We start from the raw sequence: 22,027 nt of genomic DNA on the forward strand, positions 1-22,027 counted from the left end.
CAGCCTATCCCTATTAAGTAGTTTGGGCACCATAGGTGGGATCAGGAGCCAAGTAGGAAGAGACATGAGAAGACAGCAGTGCATCTATACATTAAGGAAGACACAGGGTAGAATTTTATTGTAATGGTAAGAGAAAAGGATAGAAATATAGGACACCTTCACAGGATATTAATTAGTTCTGTGGGAACAAGTTGAGGAATGGAAAGTAAAATCAGATGTAGAAAATAATTGTGGAACAAGAATGAACAATTCAAAACTATTGTGTCAAAAAACAATAGAAATTGCAAAATAGCTGGTGAATGACTCTGTACCAGAATGCTAATGACAACATCAAGATGCATTTCAGTTACCAAAAATTACAAAAACTTGTAATCCTTCCCTGATTCATATTAAAAACTTTTTTTTCCTAGATCTTGCAGGGGCTAATAATTTCAAAATGCATTTATTTATCCAAGATAAAAACAGAAAAAAGAATTCAACTCAAATATCTCGAGGTCGGGATTGAAGGCACTTGAGATGGCATTCCAAGTTCGGACTCAGGTGTTTATTTTTCTTATCAATGAAACAGTCTCACAACCATGAGTTCAGCAGCTTTTCATTAGCAAGGCACAAAATGGCTAACTAGCTCTTGTTACAAGGTCTTTTAAAACTAAAATACTCAATTAAGAAAGAGCACCTAGATTATTTTCCCTTTCAAGCCAATAACTGATCCCTTGAAACCCACAATGTGGACCTTTCTGTCCAATCACAAAACATCATCCAAACCCATGAAGAAGAAGAAAGAAGAAGGTAAAGATGAAAAACCTGTCTCCACCCTAAAACCTCCATCTTGCTTCGTATTTATTTCTATATTCTAAAACCCCAAACTCTAAGTTTTCCACTCTGTGATATTACAGACTTCTAACCAACTACATACCAAGTAATCCCAGTACTATCAATCAATTTTTAAAATCTCCTCCACAGCCTGAGGTCAAATGCAGTTTTCTCTTGTGGGTCTGTGCCTTTCAGCACAAAAAGTCTAAAATTCTCAGCATCCAGGATTCCAACGCTCAAACATTTCTTATATGGCAGTAATTAGTAGCTCACAGTAAATAAATTCATACCACAGAATGTAAGTTATACTTTCTGTCATTACATGGTATAAATGGTATAAATTTTATAATTACTACAATATGCACTGATCTGTATGCAAATATTTCTAAGAAGTGAAGTGGTAGAAAACAAGTTATCTTTAAATATTGCTTTAAGTTCATGATTCCATTGTCTTTATTTCTGTATTGTAACATCAGAGTTTACATCAGGTGGCTTTTCTTGACTACTGAAATTGAGCAAGAACTGCAGAAAGTACATTCTGTGCTATGTGCAAGTGCAGTCATTCATGCCTAAATGCGGAAAACAGGTGTTCAAATGATGAAAGATGATTGAAACACAATATCAGCTGAATAGTATGAAATGGTTATGATAGCAGTGTGGTGTTTTCTTCTAAGGCAGGAACTGTACATCATACAGAAACATCAGTGCAGACAATATTATCCCCAAGGCCTTTTGGAAGGGCAAACTCATGGATATGGTTTTATTTGGATTAGTTTCCAGACTTAGGTACGAAATTCTCCATCAAGTGCCACCTTATGTTCAGTTTTTCAGGCTGTGTAACAAGTCTGTTAAAAGTATTCCATGTTTAATGGGAAATGAACAACATAGTTCTTGCTGAGAATATTTGGGATATTGTCTGGAGTTGTGGCCCCTCTGCCAGCATGATTTTCTCAATTTATTAATATCTGTGCTATGTAAAACATGTGAGCAATTCTTTGATGATTCAGAACCCATATTGCTTATATGGATGAGTAATAAAAACATTGAGTTATTAGGCAATGGACAGAAAAAAAGAACTATATTCTTCTTCTTCTCTTTGTGCTCTGACACTATTTTAGAGTAAAAATTACAATCATCACTCAAATTCCTTGTAACATTTCACTCTTAAGGGCATTTGTTATACATATTTGAAGCACACTTCATGTGAATGAGGAAAAATTATACTCATGAGCTTTATTTGAAATACAGAGATCACAAATAGAAACAAGAGGTTTTGACTTGATATATGAAAAGCTTTTTGACTGTCATGCACTGAAACGGGTCCTGCAGTTTCTATCCTTGGATTTTTTTCTGATGTCAAGAAAAAGGCATTCTATATCTTACTGAAAGGACATTAGGGAGGGGATGCACAAAACATAAGATTAGTCGTCTAAATCTATATTTTATAAAGAGAAATAGCTCACTCAAGGGGGTGATTCATCCCCTTCTAAGATAGACACAATGAATCCTCCTCTGAAGATGCCTTTTTCTCTCCATGAAACATAACAGAAACATACAATACTTGCTGAAGCTAGATCCCTACATTTTAGACAGTTAACATTAGGTGGAAAGAGTCTTTATGCCTGGAAAACTTTAACAGCCAAATGTAGTTATCTGGAAGACATATGGATCCAAGAGGTTAAATAGGATAGTAGTTTGATTTATAAAAAGAAAACTTTTGCCTCTTTTTACTTCAGTGTGTAAGTTTTCGCATGTGCCCTATATGGTGTTTTATTGTAGTTTTAAAAGGTATTAAGCAAGCATAGTCCCTAAAATAAAAACTATTCAACATTTGAAAAAGAAACAGAGACTACTGCACACTGTGGTTCGAGTGAAGCAGTTCATCTCCTCCTGTAAGTAAAAGAAATACTGTAATTTGGACATTTTATAACTATTTAAGTCCCATTTGAATAACTTTTCTGAGACACTTCTCTGTAACTTCCTCATTGCACCTTCATTAGAAAGTTTTTCCTGATTTCAAAGATGATTTTACATTTAACAGCACAAAAAGAGGAATGGGTTTATATTAATAATATCAGAATTTAACAACATTTTCAATCTTTAAAGTGATTAGTTTTAAAAATCTGCATAGCCTTCTTCTGGCTTCACTTAAACATTCACTTAAGCTTACTGAATTAGCTCACTGCACCTTTTCTGTTCATCATAGCTTCAAGAGTCTTTTGGAGATGAGTTATTTATTCAGGGAATAGGGCAGAGATCTGAGTGCTGGAAGTCCGCGACAATCTTATCAGACTACTGGAAAGCACCAGTGGTATTCCTTTTTTCTTTGCTACAGCTGAAATAAACTAAGCCATGGAAGGAATATATGCCTGGTCTTATCTGAATGGCTCATGAAAGTAAAACTTTTAGGTGTAAATCTTCATTCAAATCTACTGTGATTTTCATGCAGCTCTTAGTTTCTGACATATTTGAACATATGTGAAGAAACTACATTTTACCCCAAACTTCGGTGACATATGTTTTTCCCCAATTACCCAAATACATGAGTGTCTTGCTGATTTTTCTTCCTGCATGAAATAACCTCCAAGATCTCAAATGCTGGCTACCACTCAAAGCTAAAATATTCTGACATCATCTGTTGGTACTTCCTCAAGCTGCTCTGCTGCTGCTCTGCTGAGTCAGCTCTTGGCTGCCCTTCACTGCAGATATTTCCTAAGTACAGATATTTGAAGGTGAAGAGAAACAGCATATTCCCCAGTATCTGGTGATCACAAGAAGCACCTGTCCTGTCCAGACTGAAGCTCTATGTCACTATAAGGAATATATCTAGAGGTATTTGAATGGTTCTCTGGTTTTGTTACAGTACAGGAAGAACCCAAATATTTTCAGTATTTTTAACGTATGATACATATGTTGTACAAAGACTTACACTTGGCTTTAAATATTTTGCAGGGTTCAGTAAAAAAGTGATGTGTTTGCAAGAACATTCATAAGATTATTCTTGAAGGAACTTAGCGAATTTATCTCAGTACAGTGAAGAATTAATCAATTTCCTTTTGCTTTAGTTTCACTGTTATGATTTTCTTCAATCTGAGTAATCCTGTTGTAAAACCAAGTGTTTTCTTAATTCAGATTGAAGAGTCCACTTCAGTGCTCTGTTTGCTTTGTCCTGGTGCTTAATCTTTCCACATTCTCCCCAAAGACATCATTATGAGAATAGTACCAGTACCTTAGGCCCTGAAATAAATAACCTACAGTTTCACATTTGGCAGCATCAATGTTCTCTCCAGATTATACTTGTGAATTAAGCTTTTCTTTCTTATTACTCAAAGTCATGTGGGATCAGTAAACAGTTCATTATCTGTTTCTAGGTTTTCTTCTGCTTCACTATGGCCTGTTGTACTACGAATTCTTTCTAAAAGCTTAGTATTTATGAGAATAAGAAAAAAGCAATCCTTCTCAATCTTATTATTCACTTCAGTTTATGAAGGGAATTCTATAATCATTTTGTTGATAAAACAAGATCCCACATTCAATAACCCGGGAGCACCCTAAGAAGCTTTTCCTCTCAGCTGCCCGCTTGACTTTTTGCAGAAGCATCACAGACTTCCATAGGATCTCTAGTTTAAACCAGCTCATTGGAATAGTCCATCCCTTTTCACTTTATTCCTTGCCTGAAGAGTATTCCATCTAACACACTCTACCAGTGTTTCTGTCTCTAACAGCTTTCAAAACCCTCCCTACTAATCAGTATTATAACTCTGGAGAGCTTCACAGCAGGCACAAATGTCTCTCCTATATGGCTACCTGTAAAAGCTGTAGGTTCATGATCAGCTGGCTTCCTTGTTCCATCAATTCAGCAAAGTACTATCAGACCTTCCACCTGCTCCCTGTGCTGGAAATCTCTGCATGCAGCACTAGTGAATAAATGGCATCAAGATAAATTGGTGTCACAATAGATTTTTACACAAATCTTTCTCATTCTATTTGTATAAGCTGACACAGGTTTCGCAGGTTTAAAAAGAAGCACAGTCATTTGTTTTCCATTAACCTTCTCTATGTCTCCTAGCTGGCCCCTTGCCCTGATGGACTGCCTTAGCTACTTTGTGCTTTCAATGTCTGATATATCATAATAAAACAAGTCAAACAGGCATCAAGTCTTCAGTGAATGCAGATATTCTCCATAGTTCTGGAAAATTGTATCAATATAATTTAGTCTATGAATATACAGAGTTGCAGAACACACTGGGTAGTAGTGTGTAGGAACTATCTCTAAAAATAAATCATAAAATGAGAAACACTTAATTCCTTGTTTGAATGCCACTTCAACCATAGTTTTTTGAATACTCTTAACTTCTGTGTAGGTAACACCATGCCAAACAATGGCTGAAGTCTGAATGGCTGTTACTAAATTGGCATCTTCTTAGCGCTGATATCATGAGACAACTATGTCTGAGCCTTTTTAGCAACATTATACTAGACACTTAAGAAAGAAGTATTACTGTGGCAGTACTGTACTACATAAGTGGTTCTAGAAACCACAGAAAAGAATGGTCAAGAAAGATGGTGGATTATCTCCTTGTTGATGTTTTCATATCAAGACTGGTTTACTCTCTTGAAAATAAAATTTAACAAAATATAAATTTTTTGTCTCAGGACCATTTAAGTCTACTCAGCATCACTTAAGAGCTAGAAAATAGCAGGTTTTTCTGGCTCTTGATGTTATCAATTGCTTTTACTAATTTTCTTTCTAAATTTACTCTAAGTAACAATTCTAAATTAAATCCCTGACTAAAAGTACCATGCATCAAGGAAACACTGCAAATTATTTTCACTTATTTAAAACATCACTTCTAGGATTTAAAGAATATGTAGAAAGGACAGGCATTTATAGGCAGACTTTGTGAATTATGAAAATTCATAGAAAGAATTAAAATTGCAAGTTGATTTACATTATTTCACTCATGGTTTTCCATTATCATACATTTATTTCAGCAGCCTGTATTATAGTCATTGTTTGACTTCAGGATTATCTGTTTGTTAAATCCTGAATTACTGAATGAGTTAAACGCAATAGATAGATAACTTGTGGTACATAATTATCAAAATACCTAATAACTTCTTGAACCTCTCTGAAAACTTGCCAAAACCAGAATACTTTATTTGAAATGCTCTGCAACAGAGGCCCGAGTTACTCCAAAAGTAAAAAAGTAAACATAGCCATTAATCATGTTTTACTTTGGGAGCTTTCTTATTCTGTTCTATTTCTAGTAATTTTGAAAGAAATATTTAACTTAAGAAGATCAGTTTTAGCTGTCTTGCTAAAGGTATTGTGGGGCTCTTTCCTCCTAAAAAGAAAACAAAAAAATATTTTTAAAAACCCTTCTATTGTTCTGGCAATAAGCAAAAGGTAAACAGGCATACTGTACATGCTGTAAATAGGCAAAGAAGCAGGGAATTCTTTATGACACCTTTTAAATCATTCTGTGTACATTGACAAGCTTTGTTTCTGGGAAGTGCCAGGTTTTCATCTCTTAGTTAGCCTGTTAAGGATAATTCACCTCTGGGAAATTTACGCATTTATGAAGCACTGGCATAAGACAAATCATATGCTCTGCAACTCCCACTGAATATGCAAAGGGAATTCATGTGTTAGCATAGGTGAGGGTAGAGGACTTAAAAAAAAAAAAAAAGACGTTCATAACTGAATGACTGTAACGTCTTTCCCCCCATGGCAATGCCACCAAGGAACAAGGCGGAAATGTGGATTCATTTTTACACTACAATTTTTTTTTATAAATTCAGCTTGCCAAGTACTTTAAAACTATATTTACTTGATGCATTAAGATGTGCTATACTAGTACAGTGCTAATTTTTTTTATACCAGTAAGCTGTTTTTCTTGACCATGTTAAAAATGGGGCATTAAATATTGCTAAAAATTCAAGCTACAAAGATCTGAAACAATTGCTGAACAAATTAATAATGCATAGTTTTATATCCAATTGGTAGTTCCAACATTTTTAATGAAATAAATTATAATAATTCTGTTTACCTGATCAAAGACCAAACAAAGAAAAGAAAATTAAATTGACTGCTTGTTAGTATTAGTTTTGGCTGACTGGAAAAGGCCAAATTATAGCAATAATATAGCTATGGTAAGATAATAATAAACATGATGTTAATTTGATATGAGGGGAAAAGAGGATCTGTATGCTAACTATATAAAAAGTCTGATAATCAGAATTCTTACTAGGAAAAGAAAAAAATTTTCTTATCCCACTGTTCCTCAAAGAGGTGTGTTATGCTGCCTCCCATACTGACTTGCTTTCAGAAAGCCAGTGACACTGTTAGATGAGCTAGGTTAGTGTGGGGATTTAAAACTAGATGGAACTGAAACTCCAAATAAACCTCTCCCTTTCCCCTCACCCTTTCCAGTAAGAGAAAGATAAAGACAGAGACTACAGATTGAGATAACAAAAAGAAATAAAAGCCATGGAATAAGGAACACACAGTAACAACAACAATATCAATAACCACAGTATAAAAAAAAGGTGTTTTACACACTACAGGAGTTCACAACTTTGACACAGTTCCATGTGGCTGCCAGGACAAAGATGGGATGGTGGACGTTTTCCATAGGTCACATCCACGTAGCCCCCAGGACAAAGACAAGATGGTGTCCTCTTCCTCTGGTTGATTCTCCCTGTCCCTGAGCCTAAGACAATGGATAACTATGGCAGACAAACCCTGTGGTGTTACATTTCAGTTAAATGGTATGCTCTGTCTCACCCCTCGAAAATGTATGGTTTATTCTAGGCCTGTAATCCTCCCCTGCAGTATCCTGTGTCTGTAATCCCACTGGCCCAATCTGTTCCGTGCCCACTTTGAATCTCCCTGTTCAGCGTGCCGGGGGGACGGCACGCTCTCTCTCTCTTCCCTGGCTCTCCTGGCCGGTGCCCTCTCAGCCCCTCTCTCCCTCTCCCCTTTCCCCCCTCACTCCCCTTTCCCCCCCTCTCCCTCAGAAACCATGCTGCCTCCCGGGGGTAGGACCCCCAATAAACCCTCATCTAATGAGCACCCTCAGAAGCCGTGTGGAGTCTCCTTGCCTGCCTGCTGCTACCAGCGAACTCACAGCCTGGGGGGTCCCCAGGGACACCCCAGAGGGTCCCCCCAAACACGCCACAACAAAACCCTTGAAAGCCAGATTGTCTGTGTCACGCCATGCCGCCAGTTCAGAAGCTGGACTTGATTCTGCATGGCTGTTTCTGGCACTGGCTCTGCACCGCTCTGGGTCTGCTGGGGTTTTGACTCCACAACACAGCGCTCCCGCTTTTTTTGGCATCATGGCTTGGAGAAACAGTGGCTTTACCATATCTCCAAGCCATGACCCAGAGAAACGGGACAGGGATGTGTAGCACCAGCAGCAGAGGATGATCCCAACAGAGCTGATCCCAACAACCTCCCCAATGGGGAGGCAGAATTGGGTGCTTCTGGGGATGCACTCAACCTTTTCTGGCCCCCAAAATCACCCCACCACCAATGATATAGCTGGTATAGAACAGCAACCTGGCCCTGCCCACAAAGGTGTAGGGCCTGCCCCCTCTGCAGCCAGGACAGTGAGGCAATAAAAAACTCACTTGTGCACATGCAGAGGAACACAGGGACATGGTGGTGGATAGGTGAGACAAATGCCACCTCTCCCTGGCCTTTCTGCAACCACCCTAGGTCCATCACCACAGGTGCAGAAGAAACACAGAGGGTCCTTGGCTAATGGGGGAACCAACACAGAGACTCAACCTCTACCCCAGTCTTCCCAGGGCTGTCCCTGGTGAGATCCAGCCCCAGGGGCTGGGGCACGGCTCACTCTAGGAGCTCTCTAGTCACTTCAGAGACCTAGAAGGGGCCCTGCTCAGGGATACAAGCCTCATTGTGGAGTAAAAGGGAAGAGCATTTTTGTATTGCACAAGGCTAATTATGGAGTATTTAGGGAAGGAACCAACATCAGGAAAAGGAATGGATTAAGTTGGCACAAGAGATCAAAACAAATAAATTTTAATAGATTTATATTAAAAATATAAGTATGTCAAAAATATATTTGTGTATTGAGTGGCAGCTTTTTGTGGGGGGGTAGAGGTGCTGCAGGGGTGGCTTCTGTGAAGAGCTGCCAGAAGCTTCCCTCATGTCTTATAGGACCAAAACCAGATGGTTCCACTGGCCTGCCACTGGCCAAGGTTGAGTGCATCAGCAATGGGATAAGATATTTAAGAAGGAAAAAAATTCACTCTGCAGCGTTAATAGCAGCCAGGAGTGAGATTATTTGAGGGTTGAGCCTGTTTTGCCTATGACAGTAACTGGCAAGTGATACTTTGCTGTCCTTATCTCAATACATTTTCTCTCACTTGTCCTGGTGAGGTGGAGGAGAGAATGACTGATATGGTGGGCACCTGGCATCCAGCCAACATCAACCCACCACAGTCTTTATGATGTTATCTGCAAAAGGAGAAGCTACCCCTTTTTGAGGAATAGCTTGTGATTTTGTTTTGTGAACAGCATTTACACCTGACAGCTACCATGAAAAATCCATGTAAGGACTCTAAAGCACAATAACTTACTATCTGGCAAAACATAAAGGCTGCTTTCATTTAATATCTAAGGACTGCAATTAAAATTACTTTTCTATTTTCCTGAAACAATAGACTATTGTGCAGCACAATTATACATCTTCACCACACACACACATGAATGAACCAAGCAAGCAGTCACAATGAGACAGCACAGACTGACCTTAAAGGGCTATTCTTTCTAGCAAGCAGCAACAGGAGAAAGCAGTCTAAATAACATTAGAAAGTTGAGTCCCAAATGCACTGAGGATAGCTGCTCGAGATTTAGACTTTCTGGGAAATTAGAACAATCACAAAGATTCCTTCATTTTGGTCTGGTAATGAGGTTAGTTAGTAAAGTGAGTGTTTTGGTCTGGTAATCTGTTAGTAAAGTGAGTGTTAAATGGTTACATTAAAAAGTCTGCATATTTACTTCACATGTCTCAAAGACAGGATAGCTCAATATATCAACACATCAATCCCAACTACATGTGTTTATTTTGAAACAGTCTGTTTAAAGTATTGGGAATAGCTGCGCGTAAGCAAAATGTTTCTTGGAGGACTCAGAGTCATACAGCCTGCAATGCAGGATTTGCCCAGAGGACAAATACAAGGATTGTGTCTGAAGACGATCAGACATTGGAGGCATTATTTCACTGCTAGGTTTTGTGGCTGAAAACAAGGTCGTGTATATCAGAAGATTTAGTTTTCATGGAGTTTTTTTTGTTTCATGATCAGTTCAAATAATAATTTAACTTGAGAGAAGTACCTAAGATGGAAATATATGTCAAGGCTTTTGAATTTTAGCAGAAATAAGTTTCTGAAAACAAAAACATAAGGGAGAAGCTCAAAAAGCTGAGACATTTTAGCCTGGAGAAGAGAAAGCTTGGGGGGATCAAGGGTGGATCTTATTGGTGTGAATGTGAGGGTGTAAAGAAGGTGGAGCCAGAGTCTTCATAATGATATCCATTGACAAGATGGGAAGCAATAAGCACAAATTGAAACTCAGGAATACCTACTTACAAAAAATCGAAAATCTTTTTATTCTGAGGGAAAACACTGGCACTGGTTACCCAGAGAGGCTGCAGAGTCTCTAATCTTGGAGATATTCATAACAAACCTGACACAGTCCTGGGCACCTTGCTTTAGGTTACCCTTCTTTGAGAATGACATGGGCTAGATGAGCTCCAGAGGGCTCTTCCAACCTCTGCTGTTGTGCAATTTGTGGTGCTACTAGATTACTCTAGCTGAAAATATTGTTAGTTCTGCTTAGTTTTCAAATACACACATAATACTACACACCTATGCTGTGTAATAAAAAGGACTTAATGAAGCTGTTAGATTAACCTGATTTTTATATCCCTATGAATTTTCATCCTATGGGTCTTGAAATCTTTATCCTATGTTTTAACACAGTTTATGTTTTTGATAAGATAGATATGTAATGTATGAAATTCAGAAATCTTTGTATTAAATACAGTAAGATTTAGAAACCTGCAATTCATAAGAATGTTTTAAATTAGGAAAGGAAATTTCTGTGATTGTAAGAATTTGAATTGCAATAAGATACTTCCACATGTCATTTAAGGTATATTCTACATCAAGGAAGTTCACACTTATACCCGATATCTGATATATTATGCAGATCAAGAGAGACACATCTGAAATAATGATCTCCTCAGATAGTTCCCAAAAGTTTTAACTACTTGATGAGTATTTTTCTAGAGATAAAATATATTGAAAAAGAACAAAAACTATTTTCCAGGGTATGTTACATCATCACAAATTTCCTCCTTGTATTCTGCTGATTCATAGTTTTCTGGTGCATCAGTAGGATAAATCACAATGTTTTTATGGTTCCCAATTAACAGACTTAAGACACAGACTTAACATAAGCAGTGCATTTGCATGCATAGTACCCAGCAGTGGTATTATATATGCATCCTTGGTAAACTTTCAAAACAAAAAAAGTTGTTAGTGCAAAGGATCACATACTTATGCTGAGTTACCAAAATGAAATTAAATTTCTGATTTTTTTTCTGAAATATTTCAAATATTTTTAAAACTAAAAGAACTGTTTAGATTAAATGCTTTTGTTGCATATGCTTGCTGTAGTCACCAGAAACCTACAGTTCTTGCAATGTATTTGGCATTTCAAAAATGACAGAGGTCCCACAGCTTCAGGAAAAAAACACAAGTGTCTAAATTCCTAAAGGATTTGATGTTGTAGGAGGGTAAAAGGGTTGAAACAGCATATGTAAGTACAGAATTTTAAAGCACAGATAAATTAAGAAACTTTCCTATTTTCAATATAACTACCATGTCTTTCATCTTGAGTAATGATTTATAAAGTACAAAAATCAATAAAATTGCATTTTAAAAAGTGTCTACATGAACATAAGTAGAAATGACAGCAACACTGACATCCTCTTGTCTTCTTTTGCAGTTGTATATGCAAATATATGCAGGAGCCTGAAATCTAATCTGTACTATACTATGGTTGAGTCAAATTTCCAAATGATGAATGTAGCTTCTGGATAAGAGTTAGATTTTGAATAATGAAGAAAGACAATGTTTAGATAGAAGCCTGCCTTTGTGTGGAATTGTCTTTCTGCAAGTTGCATTCCAGGAATGCTTTTAAAGCAAAGATCAGACTGCAATGAAATTTATTATGAAAAAAAGTGAGCAAGCAGATACATATTTAGAGCAGACTGCACTGTGAAACACACATACTTTTTCCAAAAGTAAATCCCTAGAGACATCTGATCACACAAAGAAAACTGATATTCAGAGTAAGAGCGATAGTAACGTAGTAATAAAAAGAGCCAGCTTTTTACTGTGACTGTGATATTTAAACATAATTATGAAATTCCACCACCACTTTACTGATGCTTAAAGGTAAAGGGCTTTCTAGGCGTGCTTTTATAGGTTTCCTACCTTGAAACTGAGCATTAAATCCCTTCCGTCGGTGATTACTATCAGACGTAAAATGGAGTCGTAACCAGTTCTTACTGCTGATAACTGGAGAAGGTAGATTCATACCACTCAACCTGGAAAAAGAAAAAAAATCTAATATTAAAAAAATTCGTGTGTTAAAAGAGAAATGCCTCCCAAACCTCAAAATATATTAGATCACAATGATTCACTGTCATCTAATCTCAATGTATTACTAGTTAAGTAACTATTATGCTGAGAGAAATATGAGGGGATTTCTTCTCATTGTAACTATCCATTTTATGATTAAAACTTGCATTTCCAAACTATTTTTTCATTAATTAAAGAAGAAAACCAGTCTTGTGAGTGTGTGTACATAAGGGTAGGTGTGCATGTATGTGTCAAAATATTCAGCAGAAAATAAGCCTATTCAGTTATGACAAGGTCTGATCATCTGACTCCCTGCTGTGGTAGTTACCTTACAGGAAATCAAATAAGGAAGTATTAAGAAGGGTTTAAAAAGGGTTATGGATTAAGGACACTATCTAATTTTAAGTTTGGGTGGTAAGTTATAGGTACACAACTATGCTAGTAGAACTGATTTTGTGTATATTAAGTCCAATCCACATTTAATAAAAAAATCCAGAAGTCGAAGCACAACAGTGGATATGAAGAAAGTGCATAAAGAATGTTTCTAATACAGGCAACAGGGCCTTGGACCACACTGGATTATTCCATTGTCATACATTACACTGCACCATTTGTTAATGGAGTAGCTACCACAGAGAACCTAATATGATGTAAATTCATGTCTTAGCTTACCAGATGGTAAACTTTTTTTTTGTTTTGCATGACCATGCTCCAGATTTCAAATTTTACCTTTTTTTTTTTTTTCCCTGAATAACTCTGGAGAACTACACAAAATTAAGTTTTTCCTTTTCATAAATGCTGATTACTTAAAACAGAAGTCAAACTGATGAATGTCAGAAATTCTCAGAGAAGATATCATCTGTGTGAGGGTAGATTTGCCAGTACTAAAATAGACACAGTACATATTTTTGGAGCTAAAAAATAACCAAACTGAAATGGGATTTAATCTCCCTCCAAAATTAATCACTATAGTGAAATAGATGCCTTTTTTTTCATCACAGTATGAGATACCAGAGTTTCATTAAATATTCCAGATTAATATGAAATTCATCACATTAGAAATAATGTATAGAACCATGGCTGAATCCTTTTTTTTTTTTTTTAGCAGTAGAACAAGACCAATATATTGAAATACAGAGATTCTTAATGGATTAGTTTTTTCTATTTATGACATGCAAACTATCAGAGAAATTTCATTTTGATTTATAATCTCATTTTCTTTATCTACTTGTTAATAATATAAGGAAAACCCAAATCCTACTTAAAAACAGTTTTGATTGAAAAAAAAGTTGGTCTTTTATGAGAAGACTTACACACTTCATTTTAAACGTGGCATTCAACAGTTCTTAAATGGTGTTCATTACAATATTCAGACCTATACATTTCTATATCTCATTCAGTTGGACTTTTATGCTTTATATATTCTTTCAGACACACTTTAGACAATTTTAGAGCACCACTCTAAATATTCGTAATTACAAACTGGCCTTTTCTGTTTCAAATCTACTTAGAATTAGGATGTACCTGTACAAAGTACTGAGATATAACTAAAAGGAAAAGAAAAAACAAAACCATATATGGAATACAGAATATATCTTTGCTAGTACCTCTTAGCTATTGTCAAAATGTATGATAAATCTAAAAGTTTTTACTATACATAGGCTGTAGTTCATATCACTGAACTGATAATTCATTTCTCCAAGTACATAAAGTTACGTTCTAGAAACACTGTTTTAGGTGTTGGTTTTATTTTAAAAAAGAAATATACAAGTAGCAACATTCTAGTTAGTATATCCAGAGCTCTGAATTTCAAAGCTGGCAAAACTCTAGGCTGAAATATTAAATTGTAATATAAATTACATTGTATGTTAATAAAAGATAAAATTAACATCATTATAAAAGCATGTTCAGAGCAGATCTTTCCTTAGTTACATATCTATTAAACAGTTACATATATAACAAACAGATATTTCCCTGACACAATATGTAAGATATTTTTATGTCTATGTGAACTCTTGAAGGTTCTAAACAGTCTCAAATCTCCCCATAATACTAAGAAACATAATATGAAAATGAAAATGAGAGAGTATTTAACACAACCTATTTTAGCCGAGCTCTAATTTGGTTGCAAAATTTCTTTCATACTGAACTCTCAATAGGAATATGTTCTTTAACAGCAATGCTGTTTGTGTTTTAGTTGGAGAAAGTGAGAAAGGGAAAAAATCTTAGTGGATCTTGGAAGAAAGTTATAACCAGTATACGGTTATACGGCACAGTGGTGGGTTTTTTTCTGTAACGTTTTCAAAACCTCTTCATTATAGTACACAAATTTTAAAAAACCCAACACAATCTGGGAGCGTTAGCTGGGAATCCTGTGGATGACATGTGGACATCAAAAGTGAAACCCCTATACAAAGCACTTCACTCTATAGCATTCATCTTGCGTAGATGGGACTTCTTATTGAAAATTTCAGTTTCCAGGTATGGCAGATCCAAAAGTTTGTGGATACAGAATAAAATTCCTCTTTACATGTTAATTGATAATTTTTGTGGAATTTCTGAAGGATGGGCAACCAAAGCTGTGTATGCAAGAGAGAGGTGGGCATGGTTACTGATGAAAGTAGCAGATCATCACCTGAATTGATACAGCAGGCAGATCTGTACCTCACACAGAAGCTGACGTATTATATGAAACTGGGGTTTTTTCCTTCTTACTTATCTCTAGGTGTTTTTTGTTTTTTTTCTATTTTTTTAAATCATGGAATAGGAGACAAATAAATTATTTCCATAGCACAGTAAATATTAAAATGAAAAACAAATAATAACATTATGTGTGTGTTCCTCAGAGAAAAGTAAAAATCAGTAATGTCAAAGAGAGTTGGATTCTAGTCCTACAAACCAGAATATTATACCTACAACAAAAGATACAATGTGGGGGAGGGGTGCCAAAACACATGTTCATTTGCTATTCTGGTATACAAAATACAAGTCCGTGGCCAGAGGATGTGCTTTCAACTTAGCTGCTCTCATTCACCAATAGAGAGGCTGGACACTACTGCTCAACAGATTCCCAGGGTGACATTCTCCAGATGGAACGATCCCTCCTAGTCCCACAAATAACAATTTCCTCTGAGTTTGACCAGCTGAGAGGTGCATCATGTACCACAATTTATAAATAAGAGCCCATATATGTGCTGGTGTTACCGCATGTGCTTCCTCCTACTCAGTGCAGCCTTTACTGTCACATGCTACCTTTATATATTAGTTGAATATTTACAGAAAACAAGCAGTTTGGTTATGTCCATATTAGTAAATTAAACACTGGCATTTCATATCAATTTCTGCTTAAGAGTTTAAGTTTAAAACATTTAAGTTTAAAACAACAGAAAATAATGGGATCTTGGAATCATATAATGGTTTGGGTTGGAAGGGACCTTAAAGATGATCTGCTTGCAGCCACCTGCCATAGGCAAGGACATCTTTCACTAAACCAGGTTGCTCAAAGCCCCATCCAATCTGGCCTTGAACACTCCAAGGCATGGGGACTCCACAGCTTCTCTGGGCAAGCTGTTCCTGTGCCTCACCAGACTCATATTGAAGCTATTTTGCCCATGACTGATGTGTGCTCCCTTGAACCCTCACGGGATCAATGTAGGCAGCTGTGTAAACCACAGGATCTCAATAGGCATTGGGAATGTGATCACCCCTTCTGAGGTGTTCAGGAAATACTAACAGGTGGGACTTCTGCTGGTAGGTTGCTACGAAAGAAAAGTTGCAACTAAAGCAAAGTTGCCTTATTTCAAGTGCACATACATAGTATTCATTCCTGTGGCACATGAATATAGGTAATTTTAGCTCAGTTTAGGTGTTAAATCTAAAATTTGATTGGAATTACTTTGTATCTGACAAATTATTCAAATAAGATAAACTCCCCCATATTTCTTAATACCAAAGTTCTCCTTAAAAGATTTCATGCTTTGATGTCTATTAAGGATTTCTCCAATGCTATCTAAAAAGAATATTGAAAGTTTCTCTGTTCCTTTTAGCTGAAAACATTTATTATATGGGAAGTAATAGAAAAGAAATTAAATTCCTCACTTATGTTGGAATTCTGCCTCCACTATGAAAAATGTAATGCATTTTGAAACAGATTTTAAGGCCTAGCATAGATAGTCTTGAAAATCTGCCCTAGCCTAGGATAGAAGTGATATCTAATCTAAATTACCTTAATCAAGTTGTTCAATTGAGAGCACATACATACGTATAAATAATGTTATTAGTGCATTTTCTGGAAATAGTTGGTTTGACTTTCAGAGTGTTGAGTTTTCATCTGATGGCAGCCAGGACTTTATTTTCTAGGATCAGGGGGTTAAAAATTCAATCATCACTTGGACAAGTGATATATTTGAGTCCTCTGGGCTTAACAGTATTTGAGGCCATGCACTGAAGGGGACTGAAGGAAGCATTAAATAGCTGTTTATTCACGAAGTATCAAATACTCAGTGACATGTTAAATAGCAATCCTGTGAGAAGAAAAGACACAAAAAGAAAAAAAGTTTTCAAATAACATTGTAAGGTAGTGTATTTACCTGAGGTCTTAGAATGAGAATTGCACATGGAACCTAAAATCTCTAATTTCTGCATAGTAAATGTTGCACTATGCTCTACTGAACAAGACAGACTTGCAGGAAATTCCTGTGCCTGTTCCAGCATCATAAAGAATTAAAGGGCCAGGTTTTGAGAGCTTTATAGTTATATTAGTATCATACTACACCTCTGCTGGCAAACACTGCATCTTACAAGAAATAATGAGAAATAATTAAACAGCCCCAGCTATTTTTCTTCTAAATCTGAAGGCAACCAGGCTGCTGCAGGATCAGAGACAGCAGAGGAAATTCTTTCTGTTGATCACTGTGAGCTGCAAACTTTTTCATGTTATACTACTGCAAGTGATGTTTTAATTTCTATTCTTATTCCATCATTTCCTCACACAGACACTAATCTACTGTTTATGCAAGTAATAAGACATTCTGTTTCCATGCAGGCTTGAAGGAGTAATGTTTCCTTATGTATAGTATGTCATATATAGAAGCAGAACATCCTCTGAAGTTTATTGCATTACCAAGAGATTGTGATATGCTTCATCAAAATTATTACTAACAAGATTGCCACTGAAATATTGTTTTTATCTTTCCAGTAGTTATTGTTTGACTCAAATTCAAGTATAACAAAACTATTTTACATTTAATTAAGATAACTAATCTAGAGAGGTGTAATTTTATTTTTGATTTTGGTTCTGTTAATAAAATAATTATTGCTTTTGTCTGAAGAAATAAACCAAATCTTGTTTCTTTTACAAGATTCTTGACATTGTTTTGACTATAACAAACAGATAATCTTATCTTATAAAATGACTGACAGTTCAGTTTCATGAAAATACAGGAAATAATTAGAGTGGGTTTTGTCAAGTCATCTACCCTTATCCCTTCTAATTTTGCTACTTTCCCCATTTTGAATTAAGCCAACAATCTATATCGTGAAAGTAATATTATTGTTCAAAACAACAGTAAGTGTATTGTTCAGAAATATAGTAAAATGGAATAAAAATATTTGAATTGAGTCTAAACAAAATAAATTCAAAAATACACACTCTGTAAGGACTAGTTCCGATTAAAAAAAACAAAAACACAGAAGCACTCCAACAATCATGCATCAGTTTTGAATACTGCTGCTGTTTCTATATTCACTTAACCACAGAAGCATTTGTATTCTCTAGAATGTGTTTATTTATTTATTTATTTATTTATTTCGAAAATAGTGTAAAATATTGTCATTGTTTAGGAATGGTATTCCCCAATTTAGTTCTCCCACCAAGACTCCATAGCACACTACTGCTCATTTGCTCCCCCCTTCTCCTTCCCCTCCTACACCAGTGGGATGGAGCTGAGAACTGGAGGAACAAAATGTGAAGGTCATGTGTTGAAATAAGAGCAATTTACTGAAAAAAGAAGTTAAATAGGAACAGTAACAGCAACAATAGTAGCAGCAAAAGTATACAGAAAAAGAGGGTGATTCATATACAGAATGCTCATGGGGACCCAAAGGCAACAAACAGTGGCAGGCAATGACAACATATTTTTCATCCAGAAGCCACAGTCGTCTTTTTGGAAGCCAAAGCCCCTTATCCCTACCCTCAGCAATGCTTTGTGCTACAGAATTACCTCATTGACATGCCCACAACCATGCCCCCTACTATTACTGCAAAAAAATTAACTCTGTCCTGGCTGAAACAAGCACAAATATTTAATGAATTTCCACAACAGGTCTCCGGGTTAGAAAATGAAAAAAGAAAATTGTACCCTAATTTTCAGCTGAGAGCCATCTTCTATTTTACAATCCTCTCATTTTACAATCTATGAGCATGCCTGTAGATACAGGTCTAAACAAGAACTTTCAGGGATCATCACTTACTAACTGACAAAATAACAGGAGTTAATTTTTCAAAGCATAAAGTATGATTATTGCAACAAATAAATGAAGACAATGTCTATGCAAGTTTGTATATATAGTCTCTCTGTATTATCTATATTCTGTATGTAAATATTTGTATTTAGTATAGATATATTAAAAAAGAATATTAGAGGTTTATTACCTCAAACTCATTGTCACACCAGGATGGCCAAGGCCATATCAGGTATTAATGGAGAGCAATTAATGAGCTGCTTTAGCCATAAGTAAATGTGGAGCTTTGCAAGCTGTGTTAGAGGGCTTGATACTGAAACATGCATACTGTGGCTGCAGTTTTGCAGACATGAGATGCTCTGACAAGCAGCCTAAAAGAAGTGTGGTGTTATTTTCTGTTCTTCCTTCTCCTGTATTTCCCACTCCTTCCCTAATCCTTTGCTTCTGTATTGCCCTTCCTCACACACATCAGCTTGGTTTCTTGCTGGAATTTCTGTGATCTTATTTAAAGACTATAATGGAAGAAAATTATCCTCTCTTCCCCATTTCCTCCAGGTGAGACATTGGTGTGCCATTTTAGTGAATTAAATTGCTCATGAAAAAGAGAAACAAATCAGAGCTGGCAAGAATTCAGTGTCAGGAGCACAGGAAAAACAAAGTGAAATGGAGCTGGAGGTCACAACCTGGGGAAAGGAAGAATTTATAGATTAATATAAATTAGGGAACAACAAAATATAAGAAGGGATAGCCTAACAATTTAGACTATTTACAATACCAGTGAAGTGAAACAACACTTATTATGCTTGATAAGTGAGACCAGGTTATCTCCTGAATAAGAACGATCAGTTAAACATGAAAAGTGTAAATCCTCTCTTCTTTATGTAGTATTTGAAATAAGAGAGTATTTATTACAGCTAACGTAATCTACAATGAAAGGGTTCATGAGTGGGGAGAGGTAGAGAGGCAGTGTGAGGTGTTTCTTATTTAAAGTAATTAGACCCAGCATGATTTTTCTCTGCCTGCTTCTTTAACCATGAGTTGTTATACTGGATGCTGCGAAAAAATACCTCCATTTGCATTGTACCTTATTACTGCTTGGGACAAGAATTAATTCATATCAATGGATATAGTTTTGGGTGACCTTTTTTCACCCTATCTTAAAGACATAGGAAGACTTTATCAAATCTTAGCTTGCTAAGTACCCTTAGAAGCTCTCCTGAGAATTGTTCAGGAGAACTGGATATGTCCCTAGGAAGCTCAATGAGACTGACAGAGCTGTTTCCAGGTGAGTCAGGAAAACTAATGACTAATAGTAATACAGAAGGCGCTCACTCTAAAGAAAAAAAATTGACAAACATCTAAAGTCTTGGTGGACCACAAGGAGTTTACCAGAGAATTTTATATCAAATACCTATGTCAGTCTGGGTCTAAGAAAATAGCGTGAATGAAACACAGAATTGATGAGTATGAAAAGGATGAAAGAAAGGAAAACACAGATGAGTAAGGGAATAAGTCCAAGAATAAGGTTTTACCATGACATTGTCAATTTCAATGATTCAGATACTTTCACCTGAGTAGTCTAAAAATGCAATTTTTTTTTTTTGCTTCACATTGACAGTAGAAGGTTTAACCATTAATAAATGAAAGCATGTAATGAAAGTTCCTCTTCAAAATGAAATAACCCTACATTAAAAAAAATACTATGTTCCATAGTTGTTTTATGTGGCATTACTGAGGAGTTATTACACTCAGTAAGCTCATTACTAATTTCATTGTATTATAAAGAAACACTGTCCAGTAAACATTTAGATGTATGTTTCATATGGAATAATTCTTAAAAAAAGAAACATAAGAAGACTACTTTGCCTGTGATAATGAATTTTGAAAATTTATGTAGTCATTATAGAACATTTTGAATCTGACAAAATATTCCTAACTCACTTTGTTTCCTTCTCATGGCACTTATTAACAGTTACATTGGAACAGGCTGACAACTTATTTAAAACTAAATTAGGATAACAATATGAAATTCTTTATGGCCATAGCTTTTCTTTTTTCCCTTAAATAAATAGAGTTTTAAGTGATAAGGCCCCAGTGGCTGCCAGGCAGGGGAGGGGAGGCCATCAGCCACTGAGTCCTGGCTCGGCTGCGGAGATCCTGGCCCTCCCCCAGCACCACCCTTGAAAAAAACCCCGGAGGCGGCTCTGCAGCCCATGCAGAAAGCAGCCCCTCAGCTGGAATTGAATGCAGCTGGAGCTGGAAAACAGCCATGAAGCCAGGCGGCTGCTGCCGTTCTGGCCCGGGCCCCCTGAGATTCTGACACAGACCCCCAGCACAGCCTGAAAATCCATCACTGTGAGTGCTCCGGCCACCACCTGGCAGAAATCACACAGACCATATGCAGGCCTGGGCAAGATTAACTCTTTCAGTTCCGTGAAACCCCCCAAAACAGATGAGACTTGCAGATGCTAATCTTCTTTCTAGTGAGAGAAAAGGACAGAGTGAAGACACGTAGAGAAATAGTATGAAGATGCCAAGGAAGAAGTCAAATACCAGATGGGAAGGGAATGAGGAGATGTGTTGCATCCCAAGTTGCTTCAGTTAGAGAATTTAATAAATGTTAGTTAAATCAGTTCTATGCACCCCTATTTCCCCTCATAATGGTTTGCTCCAAGCTGTATCACAGGAGCTTGGTCATGTCAATCTATAACCACTCTCCTTCCCCTTGGAAAGTTCTGTGTCAATCACCCCACCTCTGTAATCCCATTTGTCCCAGAACACTGTACATACCCCTGTTATGTTCCCATAGGTTGCCGTGTTCCACGTCGCTCCCCTGTTGTCTGTCCCCATTGGGTGAGGGGGGCTTCCACCCCTGTCGGCCCGCCCCCTATTTAATCCCCTGCTCCCGGTATCCCAATGCCATTTTTGCCCATGCTGGCTTGAGAACAACTGCATTATCCACTGCTGCAGCCATGTGGGAATAAAGGGTTCTCAACCACGTGAGCAGAGTGCGCCTTCTCTCACCCTTTGTCTAGCCTCAGCATCTGGCTATGGCGCAGCAGACCGA

The 22,027-nt window shown here is 36.7% G+C and overlaps 1 protein-coding gene across 1 annotated transcript in view; it reads right to left on the reverse strand.

Annotated features, from left to right (window-relative positions):
- The window catches only part of CSMD1 (CUB and Sushi multiple domains 1), a 1,092,711-nt gene that overhangs the window by 390,224 nt on the left and 680,460 nt on the right, over positions 1-22,027 (reverse strand). The window contains exon 6 of the mRNA XM_068183622.1: positions 12,352-12,464. Coding sequence (XP_068039723.1) covers positions 12,352-12,464 — 113 coding nt within the window. The remainder of the gene's footprint in view (positions 1-12,351; positions 12,465-22,027) is intronic.

Source organism: Anomalospiza imberbis, chromosome 3 (genome assembly GCF_031753505.1).
Source record: "Anomalospiza imberbis isolate Cuckoo-Finch-1a 21T00152 chromosome 3, ASM3175350v1, whole genome shotgun sequence".
Lineage (NCBI taxonomy): Eukaryota > Metazoa > Chordata > Aves > Passeriformes > Viduidae > Anomalospiza > Anomalospiza imberbis.